Source organism: Ipomoea nil, unplaced genomic scaffold, assembly GCF_001879475.1.
Source record: "Ipomoea nil cultivar Tokyo-kokei standard unplaced genomic scaffold, Asagao_1.1 scaffold3030, whole genome shotgun sequence".
Classification (NCBI taxonomy): Eukaryota; Viridiplantae; Streptophyta; class Magnoliopsida; order Solanales; family Convolvulaceae; genus Ipomoea; species Ipomoea nil.
The window spans coordinates 346,896-364,310 of NW_017619458.1; the positions used below are offsets into that span (position 1 = coordinate 346,896).

A 17,415-nucleotide genomic window follows, 5' to 3' on the forward strand; every position below is an offset into this window, starting at 1 on the left:
GATTCATTGGAGGTAAGACTTCCCACAGAATTTGACTCAGCTGAATAACAAGAAGATGAATGATAGTTTACCTCGTCTTCATCTGCCATGAGGCATAGTTCGTCTGACTCTTGACTGAATAAACACAGCAGTCCTTTCTCCTCATCAGTGTTTTCGTCTTCTGAGCTAGAGCTTGAGGAACTACTTTCGGTTGCGACTATGTCAGAAGTTTCGTTTACTACCATTGCCTTCCTTCTTCCTTCCTTTCTGGAGTTTGATGATTCAGGCTTGTCGCTTCTTTTATATCTTTCTCCAGTCTCTTTTGAGGGGCTTGTGGTAGCATTGTCGTCTTGATGTTTGCTTACTGTGGGATGAGGACAGTTCGCCTTGAAGTGTCCTGGCTTTCGGCAATTATAGCACAATAGCTGAGAGTCCGTGGTTTCAGTTTTTGAGGTTTGAGGAAAGTTCTTGTGCTTCTTTCGGTGGCTCGAACGTTGTGGGTCTTGAAAGTTATTCTTTCTCATGAACCTTTTCATTTTCCTGACAAATAGTGCATATTGTTCATCAGATAAAAAATCACAAGAGTTACGTTTCGACCTGTTGGATGTTAATGCTGATTGATTTGCCACGAGAGCAATGTTTCTTGTTTCTGAATCTTCGACATCTTTTGGTTCGTGTTCGAACTCATAGGCTTTGAGATCACTGAAAATTTTGGCCGTGCTTGTTGTTTTCATATCTCGACTATCCCTCATTGCGATAACCTTCATTTCCCATGATTTTGGTAGACCACGAAGGATCTTCAGATTCATTTCCTTCTCAGTAAGCTCTTTTCCAAGATCTGATAAATCGCCCATCAGTCTGGTGAATCTGAGTTCCATATCCATGATTGATTCATTTGGCAGCATTTTGAAATCTTCAAATTTTTTCATAGCCATTGTCAGCTTGTTGTCCTTTTCTTGCTCGTCTCCTTCTCCCAAACTCATTAGGACATTCCACACTTCCATGGCATTCTTGCACTTTCGGACCCTGGGAAACAAGGAATCATCCAGAGAGTTGTAGAGAATATTTCTTGCCACATTATCCAGATTTGCTCTTGTTCTCTCTTCCGAGGAATACTGGTCTTTCGGCTTTGGTATCATCTGTAGAGCTCCTGCTCCCTGTGCGGCTGCTTGAGCATTCGCCATCATGACTGTGATTGGTCCGGTTGTTATGACGTCCCACATTTCATCATGAATAGAACATAGGAGAGCCTGCATTCTTAACTTCCAGTCATCAAATTTAGCAAGACTAAATGCAAGTTGTTTGGAGCGATGAGCATGTTCCTTTTCCATTTTTGAGTAAAAAGCGTGCAAAGAAAATATGCAAGGTTTTCAGGAGATTTTTGAAAAGAGATCTACCAGGCAGTAAATGCAAAGCCTTTACCGATCAAGGTATTGGCTCTGATACCACTTGTTGGTCCCGATAGAATGAAATGAGAGTCTAGAGGGGGGGGGTGAATAGACTCTTTTCGTGAAAAGCCCTAATCGTCATCTTTCGGTGTCTTGGCGCAGCGGATAAGATAGATTCGTTTTAAATACTTTGCACGAGTTTGCGTAAATAGAGAAACTTTCGGTAGCGGTGATAAATGGGATGATATGAATGCAGAAAAGAAAAGCGTAAGTAAAGAGATAGAAGGGACACGAGATTTTATAGTGGTTCGGCTAACGTTGCCTACTCCACTCTTCTTCCACAACTGATGGAAGGATTGCACTATCACTCTTAGTACAATTACACAAAGACTTCCTTGATCACTAAGCCGGACAGCCTTCGTAGGTTTTTCAACTCCTCGAGTTTACTCCGCCTCTATCAACTTCTTCTCCTGAGTTGAGGTTGGTAGAAAATGATTTCTTGAATTCTCCAACGATGAAGTCTTGACTCTGAGATATGATTGCTTCAAGAAAATGACAAGACTTCCTTTGAGGTGTAAGAAAAAGATCAAAAATCTTCTTCAAGTAACTTAGCACCTCAAAACTGGTTCACAAAAGCTTTTAGTAAAAGGTCAACGTTTCAAGAGCTTTTGCAAGAAAGTAAGTCGAGTGAGAATGAACCAGCACTTTCTTAGTTTATGAAGGTGGGTTTTTATAGGTGATGAAAATTCATCCGTTGGAGGGAGATGAAATTTTCGAACCTTTTAACCATTGGACAAGGACCGGGGAGCTTCATGCATTAAATGCTCCACTAATGAGGTTGTACCATGTAGCCGTTGAAGGTATGGAAAGCATTAGGGTTTTGTCCTTTAGCTCCAGGAGATGGTACATCTTCATTTAATGTTTCTTGAAAAGTGTGTCCCATAAGATGAAGTCCTTATTGTCCTAGGATGTTGTCAAATCAGACAGGTAAAACATTCTTCTCGTTGTTGAAGATAAGTAATGCTTGATAAGGATCGTCTTTTAACAAAACTGTCCTTTCGTGTTTGTTGACAACTCCTTCTTGACTCTCGTTGTTGTTCTTCATGTCTCGTGTCTTCTTTCGCCTTGGAGACCCTAACATCTAATCATAACTCATTTTCGTGTGTTTGTCTAGCTTATTACGAATTACAGAGGAGTTATGGCAGCTCTCGTCTAGGACGAAAGCAGCGATTGAAAAAAGCTAATGGTTAGGGGTTTACTTTTCTACATTACATTGGTATCATCAAAATCCTAATACAATGTTCCTAACAAACTTCATATTCACTTCTCTACATTCATAATTATAGAATTATATGTTCATAATTATGTTCACAACTCTAAGTTCATAATTATAGAACTATATGTTCATAATTTTTGAACTATATATTCATAATTATAAACAGTTTTGAACCATGTCCACCTTGCAAGGTGGACACGATTCCACAACATAATTTTCCCCCTCTAATAGAGTCAGTAATACTCTAAAAAAATGTTGTTAAGTTAATTTTGACGCCCTCTATAAGCATTTCAAAACTCAACCCGGCCTTTCAAAGTGAACCTTATTATCAATCATTATTGTGTGGACCATATTTTGTACTATAAAATAATGTACATTTAGTTCAAAAATAATGTACTTTTAGTATACTAAAAAAATGTTTTGTATTCAAAAAAAGTACATTATTTTATATAATGTACATTCAGTACAAAAATAGAGAAAATCGCACTTTTGGTCCCTCAATTGTTGCCCGATCTGCAATGTGGTCCCTCACTGTCAATTTCAGTCAATTGGGTCCTTCAATATTTTAAATCGTAGTCAATTTGGTCCTTCGGTCAGATTTCTCTCAAACCATAGTTAATATCATGGACATTTTGGTAATTCCACAATAGACTTAGTTACCCCAAATTTATTTCAGCCGGATTTGAGAAGCTCATTGGAGAATTTCGCTCTCGGCCACAACTCACTTTTCCCCCGGCTCTCCGATGACCTGAATAAATGCGTTAGCCTGAATTATTTGGATCTCGGGAACAATTTATTATATGGGTCGCCATGTCAACGCTCAGTGAGATGCCACATCTGTACATGAACGGTAGCGGATTCGCCGGGAAATTTGTGGAATTCGCTAGAAAATGTTACGATGCTTGAGGTTCTTAGGAAGGGATTGGAAACCTCATGGAGCTTATCGATTTGGAGCTGTCTATGAACTATCTTTCCGGCAAAATTACCACCGGAATTTCGAACCTTTAGAAACTATGGCAGCTCGAACTTTACAACATCGAGCTCACCGAAAAGCTACCGGCTGTGTTTGGGAACCTGACGAACCTGGAATGTCTAGATGCTTCCACGAATTATCTTTACGGTGATCTCTCCGAGATTAGGCACTTGATCCAACTGGTAAGTCTGCAACTTCTTGAAAATCATTTTTCCGGCGAGTTACCGTCGGAGTTGGGGGGAGTTCAAGAAACTAGTGAACTTGTCTCTCTACACCAACAGCCTCTCTAACCAGCTCCCTTCAAAGCTGGGCTCGTGGGCAGAGTTTGATTTCGTCGACGTCTAACAAAATTTCTTCACCGGACCAATTCCGGCGGAGATGTGCAAGCAGGGGAAGATGAGTCAGTTGTTTCTTCAAAACTCCAACATCAAATTTTCCCTCCGCATTCGCGCCTCATCTCTCTTTCGCCCCCGTTTCCACCGCCATAAAGTTCACCATTTTCTAATCTCTGCCGCCAGCCAACATGCCTACTTTCATAGCCATCGCCTTTCGATTTCGAGAAATTTCGCTCCAAACCGCAGGCATATTATCCCAATAAGAGCATCGGTAACGGTGGCGAGTATTATGGTGCTCGGAGGGAGGAAGTGGATGATTCCACGCCTCCGTCTGTCCATCATGTTTATATTTCTCCGGCTCTCTATATAACTCCAGTATCAGCTCCGATCCACGAGATTTCCTCCGCACTCCTCTCACCGTCTCCGTATGTCGTTAATCAGAAGCGGCATGGAGGAGAATGTCACGTGAACGGGAAAATTGATGGATTTTAGGTGAAAATGAGCAGGAGAAGGAGGATGTAAAGAGGGAAAAGCGAAATTACTAAAAAGTCCATGGTATTAACTATGGTTTGAGAGAAATTTGACCGGAGGGCCAAATTGACTAAGATTTAAAGTTTTGAGGGACCACATTGCAGATCAGGCAACAATTGAAGAGCCAAAAGTGTGATTTTCTCTACAAAAATAATGTACTCTTAATATGTTAAAAATATAGTTTCTTTTATGGTCCATACAATATCACGTGGACCACACAATAATTTGCCCCTTATTATAGAATGGGAAAACTAGACGTGCTAAAAAGTGACAGAATTGAGTTTTTTTTTTTTTTTTTGAAAGCTACTGGCTCTATTATACATTGTAGCATAACACAAAGAACTAATAACACCTCCACTGAGGCTCGAACTCATAATCTTCTAAATGAAAGTCCAACCCGGATACCATTAGACCACATAGTCCTAGTTGACAAAATTGAGTTTAAATTGCTCAAATTATCATTTCTCTATATAAACCTAGCAGCGTATTCCATGGCTGTCCAAGCTCCTCCGCAACACTATAAAATTTCAATATTACACTTAATTAAAAATAAATTATATCATGATCTCATCTAGACGATTAAAATAAATTTAATATTTTTTTTTGTTGCCCAAAGGTATCCTCTAGTTCCAAAGAACATGACTTTCAAAGTTCATTTCGTGGTGTTGCATTTGGAATCATCTCAATTGTTGGGCATTGCTGGGTTGACTGAGTTCAGCCCTTACTCGATTCGCGTTGTGACTTATCATGAAGAGATATAATTAAATGGTTAATGTCCACTTACTTATCACCAATCGATTTTAAAAAAAAATATATGACAACCAAATAACCAAAAACTCCATGTCTATAGGATGAATGACTTACTGAGAAGTAAGCATAATACAACGCTAAGATCCATTATATATCATAACATAGTTTTTTCCCCTACACTAGCGAAAGTTAGCACCAGAAGAATCCAAGAATGATAAGCCAAAATATGGTGGAAATAATAATGACCACGTTAACACTGGGTTCTCCCATCTGTTCCAAATACAAAAACTCACAATAAATTTTATCAGTCATTTTTAAATCCTCCAGTACACACACATACGCACAAGGGGTTCAATCCGTTTTTTCCAGCTCGAATATTAACCTTCAGTGGAAGGCTTGTTATGAAGATTAGCCGTAACAAATCCGGCAAAAACCTGTAAAATATTGCAGTACTCGGTGAAACGCAATACCTAAAAGAGATGAGAAGAAACAAAATAACTAAAACGACAGAGAGTTTAATCGAAGGAAGTGCACCTGAATGCATCCTAGAATGTACACTGGAGAATAGTGGCGCCCGTGGACTACCATGTCTGCTAACATAGCGAGAGGTATGGTCAAGGATATGCCTAGAGTTGCTACTAGCGAAGTTGTCCAAATTATAGACAGTGCCCTGTTAACGTCATTAAGATTGAATCCAATCAATTAGCTAGTCAGCATTTGGAGGACCAGGATCCACAATGTAAGATAAGACTGTGATCCATTTATAATTTGTCTAACTAATGACCTTATAAACCCATATGTTCTATCTCAGCATTTCCAAAATGTGAGACTCTTAACATATCTAAAGTAACAAATCTTGTTTTAAGGTCTTATTGAAGGCACAATGCTAAGATGTTACTCTTACCATAAATAGTCCGCAATAACACTTCCAACAAAGCCATTCAGTAGCAGGACTTCGGCAACAGAAGCACTATTAGGGAATGTGAACTTAGGTTCTATCCCAAGAACATATAATGGCCATACTGCATAAAAAGCAAATCAAAAGAATTAGCATTTATTTGGATCAGAAGAAAACATTATCACCACTTATGCACAAAATATATGCACCCTTAAGGAAAACAACTAATAAATGTTATTGTTATGATAGATTTCCTAGTGGACATCAGGACATGAACTCGCAATAATATTTTGGTCCTTACCAAGCCACCAAATGCCAAGGAGAGTAAAAAGTCCAATATATCCGAAAATCCTTTGCACATCAACCTTTTCTCCCTCTGATCGTGTGGCTTTCTTGAGCAGCACTGCACTAGTACATTGGCCATGTTAGGATTAAGCGCTTACCACTACGCCAAAAGTTATAGCTGACTTGACTCTAATACCACCTGTTAGGATTAAGTGCATACCACTACGCCAAAAGTTATAGCTCGTAACAAAGCCGCAACTTTATTTCCTTATAGACCGTCATCACATTTTCGAGTGATAGGGTCTTAGACTTGGCCCTCCACCAGCCACTGTCCAACAATCCCCTAGCCATGAATTGATGGACTTAGCCATTTACCGGCCTCCGCCCAACAGGCCAAGAATCAGACTAGGGAAGGTTATATTGACTTAAATGATATAAGAAATTTACTTCAAAAGTACTTTCCTGTGAATAGCCCATAAGATGCTGCCGAGAGAAGACCATAAGCATCCCCAATAATAGAATGCATTTTTTCCCTGATCCAAATGAACAGAATCCAAGTAATCACAACAATCTAAACATTGTTCCACAAAACTACAAGTTTTATAAAGTCAAGTAGAACTCTTACCAACAAAAATGACTCGATACGAAACTCAAATTAAGCTATTCAAATACCAATTACTTACTCAGATACGCTCAGAATTTCATCAGACGCCCACGTTTTCGCAACAGTGGTCATTGCGACACCAGTCATACTTAACGCAGCAGCAATAAATTTTGCAGTATTTATCGAGTCCTGGCCGAGCAGTGCTTCAAAGAAGAGCGTGAAGAGCGCTGATGTAGAAGTCAAAACGGTGGTACTTGCGACGCTTGTATTAGCCAGGGCAGAGTTCGACAAATACTGCACCAACGAACCAACAAGACTATTGGCAGGAAACCCAGAAATAAGTGATAATTATAGTTTTGAGAAAGCTATAACTTTAACTTACCTCGGTTATAAACCATATGGGAGCAAGATATAAACTGCACCTAATAACTTCCAGTTTGCTAAGTCCTTGGCACTTATTATCTTGGATTTTACACATTACTGACTTTCTTCCTTCTTCTAAATTTGTGTCTTTCTCACAGTAACTTCCCAACTTCTCTTCATAATTCTGTTCGATTTCATTTATTCTAAGGGGAACATGTAGGCTTGATGAGTCCAAGAAAGGATTATTATCATTGTGAAGTTTTTGGAATGAATTCATGCCCAATACTCTGCCAATCCAATCCTTACAAAATGCTATGGGCAAGTAGATCACCATAAGAGAGATCCCAAGATATGTTATTGCAAAAGGCTGTTTATACTCTAAAAAGATTTTCTGCAATACATCAATAGACTTAGCTTGACCATGTTGAGGACATAACATATACAGAGTAAGTAATAAATATATAGTCAAATTATTAATTTAGACTTTAATTGAGACGAAATGCCACCAAGTTAATATAAGAGCCAAATCCTGAGCTAAATCCAAATGAAAGTCATAGGTTCCTGACTTATCAAAAAGTATTTTGGCCCACACACGTATGTTGAATATATAATAATAATAATAATAATAATAATAATAATAATAATAATAATAATAATAATAATAATAATAATAATAATAATAAGAAGTCCAAACCCTGACCCGCCTTGATGAAAGGTCATGAATTCGTGACTCATAAAAGGTATTTGGCCAACACCTAAGATGGGCAAATTATATCATGGACCCTGGAATCCATCTTACGATGTAAATACTGGTACAAGTTTATTTTTAGTACGTTGCAAGTTATTTGTGCACTACATGTCCATTTTTTAGTACATTCATTTTATTGAAACATATGTTCATTTTAAGTGTATTGTAGTCTGCAAGTGAAAATAAATATGTAGTACACTAAACATGAACTTATAATGTACAAAAAATGAACATTATATCACATAGTCAACTAGAGGTGGCCAAATCCCCGGCCTAGGCCTAGTTAGCACTGATTAGGACTGGCCCAAGATAACCTGAACCAGTCCCTGTCGGGTTGATCCCGGGCTAGGCCCAAAATTTTTGTATTTATTTTTATATAAAATCTTTATAAATTGTTTTTTTTTTTTTTTTTTTTTTGAACTCGTGATTAACAACGAATGTTCTTACCACTTAAACAATTTTAACATTTCGTATAATAATGCTAATACATACATACATACATACACACACACACACACACACTTTTTAAAGTTTATATTTTTGTTTAAAATAATATTTTGATCATTAATCTCAAAATAAAAAATTAATATGACTTTCTACAAAATAAAAAATGTATAAGACTTTAATAATATTTGAACTTGTACTATTAAATTTTTTAAGACTTGTAATTTTATTTGATAACTTATAAATATTATAAAGTGTATTACAATTTATAAAGTCCATGCTAGATTTTGCTTGAACTTGGGCTGTGCCTGGGCTAGTTAGGGACCTGGGCCAAGGTTGGTTTTGAGCTGGGGTTCGGGCTATTATTTTATAGGTCCTAAACCGACCCTCTATAAGCCAGTTCAGGTTTGGACTAAGTCTGACCCAAGCTCGGTAAAGCCCAAACTCATTTTTTTCGAGCTAATTCAGAATTGATTTAACCTTAGACCGGTCCGTGGCCACCTCTATAGTCAACCATATAAGAATTGCCTAAGATATGTGGTAAGTATATAATATATAAATAATAATAAATATGCAGTCCAAGCATTAATAATTCAGGGTACTATAAATTAGGAATTGAAGGCTTTGAATGTCATGGAAAGAGAAAACCACTGTGAATTCATCAGAGATAAGACAGAGGCAGATATGAATTCATCAAATACAAAATTGCAGTGTTAATAGTTATAAATAAGTTACCAAAACAGCAGAAATTATATTAAAGTGAAAACCTGTGTAGTCTCAGCAGAAGCAACCCATATGAACACAAAAATGGCAATCACAACTAAACCAGCTTCGTACTTCCAACCCATCTCCCAACAACTCAACTTTAACACAGAAATGCAGAAGAGAAAATGAAAGAATTGCAAAATAAGCTCAAAGCATAAATGAAATGAAAAAAAAATGAGTCTTTTTGTTGGAAGTGAGAAGAGGACAAAGTAAATGACAAATGTCACAGGCCACAGGGTTTTGACATGTGTGTATTCACCTGATAATGCCGTGTATCGTTCGGCACTGAAACTTGGACTACTAAAACAGATAAATATTCAGGTGAAACTTTGAAGGAAGAGTCTACAGTGTCATATTTTATTAATTGAAAAAAAAAGGAATTATATATTAAATTATGTGCTTTGAATCTTATTTTAAATAAAATGAATTGTAGTGGTGTTTGGCAAATAACTAATTAAGTTAGCTAATAGCTTATAGTTGATTGAGGTAGTTGATTTGACCAGCTGACAGTAATACTATTACTACGGACAAGTGAAATAAAAAAGAAAAAATATATTATTATTATAAAAAAAAAAAAGGGGATACCCTACATACACACTACTTGCCTCAACCGAGGTTCAAACCCATCACCTCCAACTTAGGAAAGCAAACCAATACCAGTGAACTACAAGCCACTTGGTAAAAATATATTATTATTGTTGTTACGAAAACAGAAAGAAAAAAGAAAAAAGGCATATGAACAACAAGGAGAGATATAAATTTTAGGGATGACAAAGATAAAATGGTCATTTCATAATTAAGACCAATCAGCTAACCAAAACTCTACTCTTCTTAGTTTTTTTAGATTTCGACTTATTACCCTAATAAGCTACTTATACAATAAGTCATTTTACAAAACACTTAAATAGTCTATTAACGGGTTAAACTTGTCAAATTAGACTTATCAACTACGTTACCATACCAAATAGGGCCATAATAAGGTTTAAACACCTTTATCTTTATTAGTTATTTATTAATTAAGTAATTAGAACAAGTCACCTAGGTAAGATTAAGTTCTTCTCTAGTTTTTACTTTTATAATTTAATTTTGTATATGTAATATAATTTAAAATATATGTATTTTACTAATATCATTTTTTTAAAAAAAAAAATTGTATTCAAGTATTGATTTTTTTTTTAATGTATTGACGTATTCTGGATTTATAGTCTTTTGTAGGTAACAAACTAAGGCGTTGTGAAGTACAGATGTTAATTAAGTCAGTCATATTGGGCTATTGGGCTTATGGATTTTAGGTTTATTAGGTTGATTATTTATCAAGTTAATGTTTTTTTTTTCTTTTTTTTTTTTGTCCTAAAACTTCAAGATTTTTAATTTTTAATTTAGGTCTCAATTAAAATTTTTTAGGTCTCAATTAAGATTTTAGGTCTCAATTAAAATTTTTAATATTTTAAAATTAACATTTTTAATTTTAATAAATTAGCACATTTGTATTATAAAGGGAAAAGGGTCAAATAGACCCCTGAACATTACTCAAGGAGTCAATTAGGCCCTTGAACTTTCAAAATGTGCAATTAAGCCCTTAAACATATTATTTTAGAGCAATTGGGCCCTAAAACCGGTTGGTTACCTACAATTACAGGTCAAAACGATTCCGGCGAACTTCCGGCGAACATCCGACAACATTCCGGCCAAAAAATCGGCGAACGTCGCGTTATTTGCTGCCATCTCCGGCGAAGGAGAAGGCGTCTGCCTTCTCCGGCGAAGGAGAAGCCTTCTCCTTCGCCGGAGAAGGCAACCAAACTGGTTGCCTTCTCCGGCAACTGGAGAAGGCAACCAACTCGTTGCCTTCTCCGGCAACTGGAGAAGGCGAGCAGATGGGTCGCCTTCTCCAGTCGCCGGAGAAGGGGTTGCCTTCTCCCGTGAAGGAGAAGGCAACCCAGTCCTTCGCCGGATCTGTTCGCCTTCTCCTTCGCGAACCAGATCCGGCGAAGGAGACCGATGGTTCGCGAAGGAGAAGGCGAACAGATCCGGCGAAGGACTGGGTTGCCTTCTCCTTCACGGGAGAAGGCAACCCCTTCTCCGGCGACTGGAGAAGGCGACCCATCTGCTCGCCTTCTCCAGTTGCCGGAGAAGGCAACGAGTTGGTTGCCTTCTCCAGTTGGTTGCGAAGGAGAAGGCAACCCTGCCTTCTCTTTCACGGCTCCTTCTCTAGCTGCCGGAGAAGGGTTGGGTTGCCTTCTCCGGCGAAGGAGTTCGCCGGAGATGGCAGCAAATGACGCCGGCGAACTATTCGCCGGTTTTTTGGCCGGAATATTGTCGGAGGTTAGCCGGAAGTTCGCCGGAATCATTTTGACCGGTAATTGTAGGTAACCAACCGGTTTTAGGGCCCAATTGCTCTAAAATAATATGTTTGGGCTTAATTGCACATTTTGAAAGTTCAAGAGCCTAATTGACTCTTTGAGTAATGTTCAGGGGTCTATTTGACCCTTTTCCCTATTATAAATATAAATTTAAAACATCATTTTATAAGTCTAAATATCAAATTTTAAATTTCATTTGGAAAACATAATGTAACATATGAATATTCTTAACATATATAAATAAATTTTTTTATTTAAAATTTTTAAAAATAAAAACAATTCATAAATTTAAATTCATAATATAATAATTTATAATAAGTTTCTTTTTGTTTTAAATTGTTAATTATTTATTTTCATAAAAATAAGTTTTTGTAATAAATTTATTAATATATTTATTAAACTTTTATTAAAAAATTTAACAATTTCTTTAAAATTTAAAAAAAAAACTACACAAATTAATTGCAAGCTAACGAGATGCAAAAAAAATTAAAAAAAAAAACAAAACAAAAAACAAAAATCAAAAAAAAAAAAAAAAAACAAAACAAAACAAAAACAAAAACAAACCTCCAAAATTGTCCAATCGGAGCGGACATCGTACCTGTGCCACAAGCATGGGGAGCTTTTTGGCAAATTATACTGTGGACCGCGGTTCACAATGTATTGTGGTCTAGGCATTAAATATGCACTGTAATTTTATTTCAACACAACAATAGTATCATTTTGATATAACTACTGTTTTAATGGACAATATACATTCAAATATGTGAAATTGTTATTCAGTTTCATTTTGTATACACTGCAGTTTTATTTCAACACAACTATAGTTTCATTTCAATTCAATTGCAGTTTCATTTGATAATATCTACAATTCTAATAAGAGCCAATAATGTTAGGCCCTTAACTGGAACAAAAAAAATGTGGGTAGTATTGTTTCTTAAAATGAATGGTTCATATTATTTTGATTTTAGTTTTTTTTTAAATGATTTTCCTTATTTACCCTCTATTATATATTTTTTTTTCCTTAAATAACCTAAATTCCGTTACTATAAACTTTAGTAAACTATTTATTATTTTTAACTTACTCATTAATTTCTATAAGAAAAGTCTTAGGTATACACAACAAGACAAATCTAAAGCTTCATACATCATAATCTCATTGCACGATGAATCTATCTATGCTACCACCAGTGACCCAATTGCACATGACACACTATCAATAAAAAGAAAAGGACATGTACTGAAAAATGAAGACAATGACAATGTTACCCAAAAGAGAATTAAGAAAAAAGAGGACTATCGTTATTACAAAGTTGCAAACATTTATTTTAGTGACAATTATAATCAATCTCTCATATATTATCTTGCATTTATATACATTAAATGATCGATTTAAATAAACAAATTCAATATTTATTTATCTATGCATGAACATCTCCAATATAATATTGCATCGATATATTTTGAAATACTTATTTAAAAATAATCATTGGTCATTATTCTATTCGCGCAAAGCGTGATACACATCTCACAACACATGAAACATGTAGAGGAAAAACTACCACTACCAAATATCAATAGGTGCTTGTAAGATAAAGAGTTAATAGTACAACTAAGATCTCATCATATACATAACAAGACAAATCTAAAACTTCTTATACCATAATCGCATTGCACGATGAATCCATCTATGTTTTCATTAGAAAGTGTCAGTTTAGATACACAATCCGTGTCTGTCATTTTGGACCATATATGGTCCACGTATAATTGTTGGAGCTTTTTTGAATTACGTGTAACGGTCTTGGGTTTCTTCTTTTGACACGCGTCCAAATTGATTCATTTGGAAGTTACGAATTCCATTTTGCAATTAGATTTTTTTAGGTACAAGAAGAAACCATCATGCGGATGATGCGATATCCCATCCTTCTCATAACACTAGTTAAATGAAATGCATTGCACAACTAAATAAATATTCAGTATTAAAAACTAATTTTTTAATTATATTATCATAATAAATAAAAAACTACAATAATTTCACATACAATTCGTAATTAGATTGTTTTTTTTTTTTTTTTTTTGAATGCTACTGGCTCTATTACAATGTAGTATATGTTCATATACTTTCTCAACCTACTGAAACACAAAAAACCAATAACGCCTCCACCAAGACTGGAACTTATAACCTTCCAAATGAAAGTCCAACCTGGGTACCATTAGATTGTTAATTTATTTAAAATTTTATATCTATTTATCATATTTTATTCTAACAAAGTATTCGTATAATATTTTAAATAATTGAAATCATCATCAATTATATTCAACATTCAACAATTTACACTATTAAATATATCTAGTATTTACTATACTAATAAGAGCGAAAGAGGAGTTAGACCTATAATTGGTAGAAAAAATGACGGTCAAATTTTTTAATCAAATGAATGGTTCAGATTGATCAGATATTAATTTTTCCATGAGATTTTCTAATTTATCCTTAATTATATGATTATCCGTTAACTTTTCAGTTAAATATTATCTTTTTCGTTAATTTTTGTTAGTTCACCGTTAACTTACTCATTGATTTCAATAAGAAAGCTCTTAGGTTCGAACCAAGGCCACATCCCAATCAAAGTTGGCATAATTAATATTCTATTTTACTTATATTAAATTATAATAATTTAGTAGCTACAACAAAAAATAATACATATACATTTCTTTAATTTAGAATTATGTGTCTACAATGCCTTTATTAAACAAAAATATTAATTATCAATAAATTAAATAAGAGAAATAATTTCATTAGTTATATTGTCTTTATTTTTCTCCAATATAACAATTCTTTATATTCAAATTCATCAATTGATTATATTTGCTACATTGTCCCTACAATGTCTTTATTTTAAAAAAAAATATATTCATTATCAATAAATTAATTAAGAGAAATAATTTCATTAGTTATATTGTCTTTATTTTTCTCCAATGTAAAAATTCTTTACATTCAAATTCATCAATTGATTATATTCACTACATTGTCTATTATCTTTTTTGTGCACTATTTTTTTTAATTAAATATCAAAGTTATAATACAAAATAATGTTATATATTTATTTACCAAGTATTTTATTAATACCATGAAAAAATTTAAAAATATATAATTAATAAAGTCAATCATATTAACTACTTGAGGATTTGTTGGCAAAGAGAGTATTCAAATCACACAACAATTTGAAGCAGGAAATTATCTCGCAATGTCCTTGTTTGACAATCAGCAGCTAGCGGTTAGCGTTAGCAAATTATATTAGCGGATTTGACCAGCGAATTATATCAATGGTGGATAAAAATATATTTAAAAAAATTAGCTGTTTAGTTTAACATGTAAATGACCTAAGGGTATATATAATAATAATAATAATAATAATAATAATAATAATAATAATAATAATAATAATAATAATAATAATAATTGTTTTTTTTTTAAAATACAAATATAAAAAAATAATTTAATAAAAGAAATAAAATTAAAACCAAAAAAAAAAAAAAAAAAAAAAAAAAAAAAAAAAAAACATATGGGAGCCGAACGTTCGGCTCCCCTTAGTTTTGCTATTTTTCCCACATCGGTGGGAAAGGTGGCATGGGAGCCTTGAGGCTCCTATAAAAGGAGCCTTAAGGCTCCAATTTAAAAATTAAGCTTGCCCATCCGTAAATGGGCAAGCAGTGAGCCAGTGAAACTGACTCTTGTTATTCAATGAGTCGGAATGATTTTACAGTAATTTTTTTTTTTAAATATAGAGGTGTTTTGGAGAAATCATTTTAAAAAATGCTAAGTGAAAATATTGTAAATTGCAATGTTTGTATTTTCAGTAGTTTGGAACAAATTGTTGTTTCAAATTGTTGAATAACCAAACACTTTCTTTAGCATTTTGATCTTTGGGTTACATCATATTTACCAATCGTACGTCCAATATCTTTGGGTTACATTATAATTAAAAAATTTATAATTTTACTACATCTAAATTCCTTAAATTAGGAATTTCTTTATCCATAATAATTTATTCAACAATAATGGTTGAACTAAATGAACACTGAGCAAAACACATAAAGGACTGATACCGTTGATTCATTCATTGATCTTGTATATTTGTGCATTTATTATATATATTTGAACCCTTTGCAACAAAAAATACTTGGTCACTATTTTAAATTTTTTTTAGTAACAATTATAATGAATCTCCTATATTACATTGTATTCATATACTATGAGTTACATATTTAAATAAACAAATTCGACATTAAATTATTTATGTATGAATTTCTCATATATAATATTGCATTGATATACTTTTAAATATTTATTTAATTATAAACATTAGACATTAACTCTTTCGCGCAATGCGCGTGTAAAACTAGTAATTATATATAATTGAAAATAAATTACTTCGTTTTGTTGAATTCATAAAATAAAAGAAAAGAAAATATTAAATTTGCTTTTAATTATCGCAAAATTTGAGTTAAAATGTTTATATATACCAACACTATGAAAAAACTTATGAAGTTAATATAAACAAATAGAAAATAAATTTCAACAGAATTGAATAAGAGGTCAACACAAGATAATCCATGTGAGAAGAGATTGGCTTTCAACCTCAACCAAAGTAGGTCGACTTGACTTGGTTTTCGACCTCAACCCAAGTGGTTGGGTTCATTATCTCCCAGCGAATATTTTTCGACCTCAGAATCAAGAGTGTCATAATCCATAGGAGAAGCGATCGGCGAATGGTTTTCGACCTCAACCCAAGTGGTTGGGTTCATTATCTCCCGGCGAATGGTTTCGACCTCAACACAAAGGCCAAAGCTTGTTGGTCAGGAACACTACAGTCTTCTGATATCATATTCATAAAATCCCCTTCTTGATTGGAAGAGTTATCCATCTTCAGAAAGCTGTTTAGTGCAACATATAGCATAAGAGTTTGAAAACGCGTCTGATCGCGCCGTCGAGCCAGAGTCGCTGCCATATGACCACGTCGTGATCGAGCCCAACCTAGACGCCGAGCCGCTGCCGTCTGACCACGCCGCGGTCGAGCCCAACCTAGATGTCGAGCCGCTATCGTATGACCATGTCGTAAATAGCTTCTGATGAGATTTCCATCAAATAAAGGCACTACTGAGAGTTCAAGATCCAGCTGAGCAATGTATTCACAAATATGAAGGGTGTGGTGAAGAGACGAAAAATGGTTTGGTTCGGGTGCTAAGGACATCATTCTTGACCCTCGGGTTGCGCAGCATCATAATTGCAAGAAGCAAATCTCTGGTTTCATAGAACAGCGCCTTATCCATTGGGCCATGAAGTCCTTATAACATTGGAAATGATTTGTATTAAATCGTTAAAAAAGAGGTCGGCGCAAGACACTCTTACAATCATCTAATCGTTGAGAAAAAGAGGTCGGCGCAAGATACTCTTACAATCATCTATCCCAAAGTGGTGGTTAGGTTCACTATCTTAGTTAAGGAAAGTATAGACTAGAGTTAATGCTGAACCATTAATTAGTTAAATAGTAAATCAACTTCACTGGGGATAGAACCCAGAATCTCTGATGTCGTAGACCAGCGCCTTATCCATTGGGCCATGAAGTCCTTAGCCATTATGTACTTTTAATTGCAATTAAGTATAACATTGGAAATGATTTGAATTAACTCGTTGAAAAAAAGGTTGGCAAGACACTCT

General features: G+C 34.6%; 1 protein-coding gene and 1 non-coding gene across 2 annotated transcripts; both read right to left on the reverse strand.

Moving 5' to 3' along the window:
- Positions 1 to 5,409: 5,409 nt before the first annotated feature.
- LOC109163599 (thiamine-repressible mitochondrial transport protein THI74-like) lies at positions 5,410 to 9,592 on the reverse strand. Its single transcript, XM_019312348.1, has 8 exons — positions 9,342 to 9,592; positions 7,402 to 7,773; positions 7,099 to 7,313; positions 6,878 to 6,948; positions 6,432 to 6,533; positions 6,137 to 6,254; positions 5,767 to 5,902; positions 5,410 to 5,666 (listed from the first exon to the last, which is right to left on the reverse strand). Exons 1-8 carry the CDS (start codon positions 9,420 to 9,422, stop codon positions 5,610 to 5,612), a joined length of 1,152 nt encoding a protein of 383 aa, XP_019167893.1. The 5' UTR covers positions 9,423 to 9,592; the 3' UTR covers positions 5,410 to 5,609.
- A 7,659-nt stretch (positions 9,593 to 17,251) lies between these two features.
- Positions 17,252 to 17,324, reverse strand: TRNAR-ACG. Its single transcript has one exon. It is a non-coding gene; the product is annotated as a tRNA-Arg (tRNA).
- Between the last annotated feature and the right edge of the window lie 91 nt (positions 17,325 to 17,415).

Bases quoted from the DNA above. Each gene is read 5' to 3' on its own strand.
- LOC109163599 (XM_019312348.1), bottom strand. From the start codon at position 9,422: ATGGGTTGGAAGTACGAAGCTGGTTTAGTTGTGATTGCCATTTTTGTG. The intron at 5,903-6,136 runs GTAAGAGTAACA...TGACGTTAACAG, and splicing joins GTTATTGCGGACTATTTATG to GGCACTGTCTATAATTTGGA. The intron at 5,667-5,766 runs GTGCACTTCCTT...AATATTTTACAG, and splicing joins ACATTCTAGGATGCATTCAG to GTTTTTGCCGGATTTGTTAC.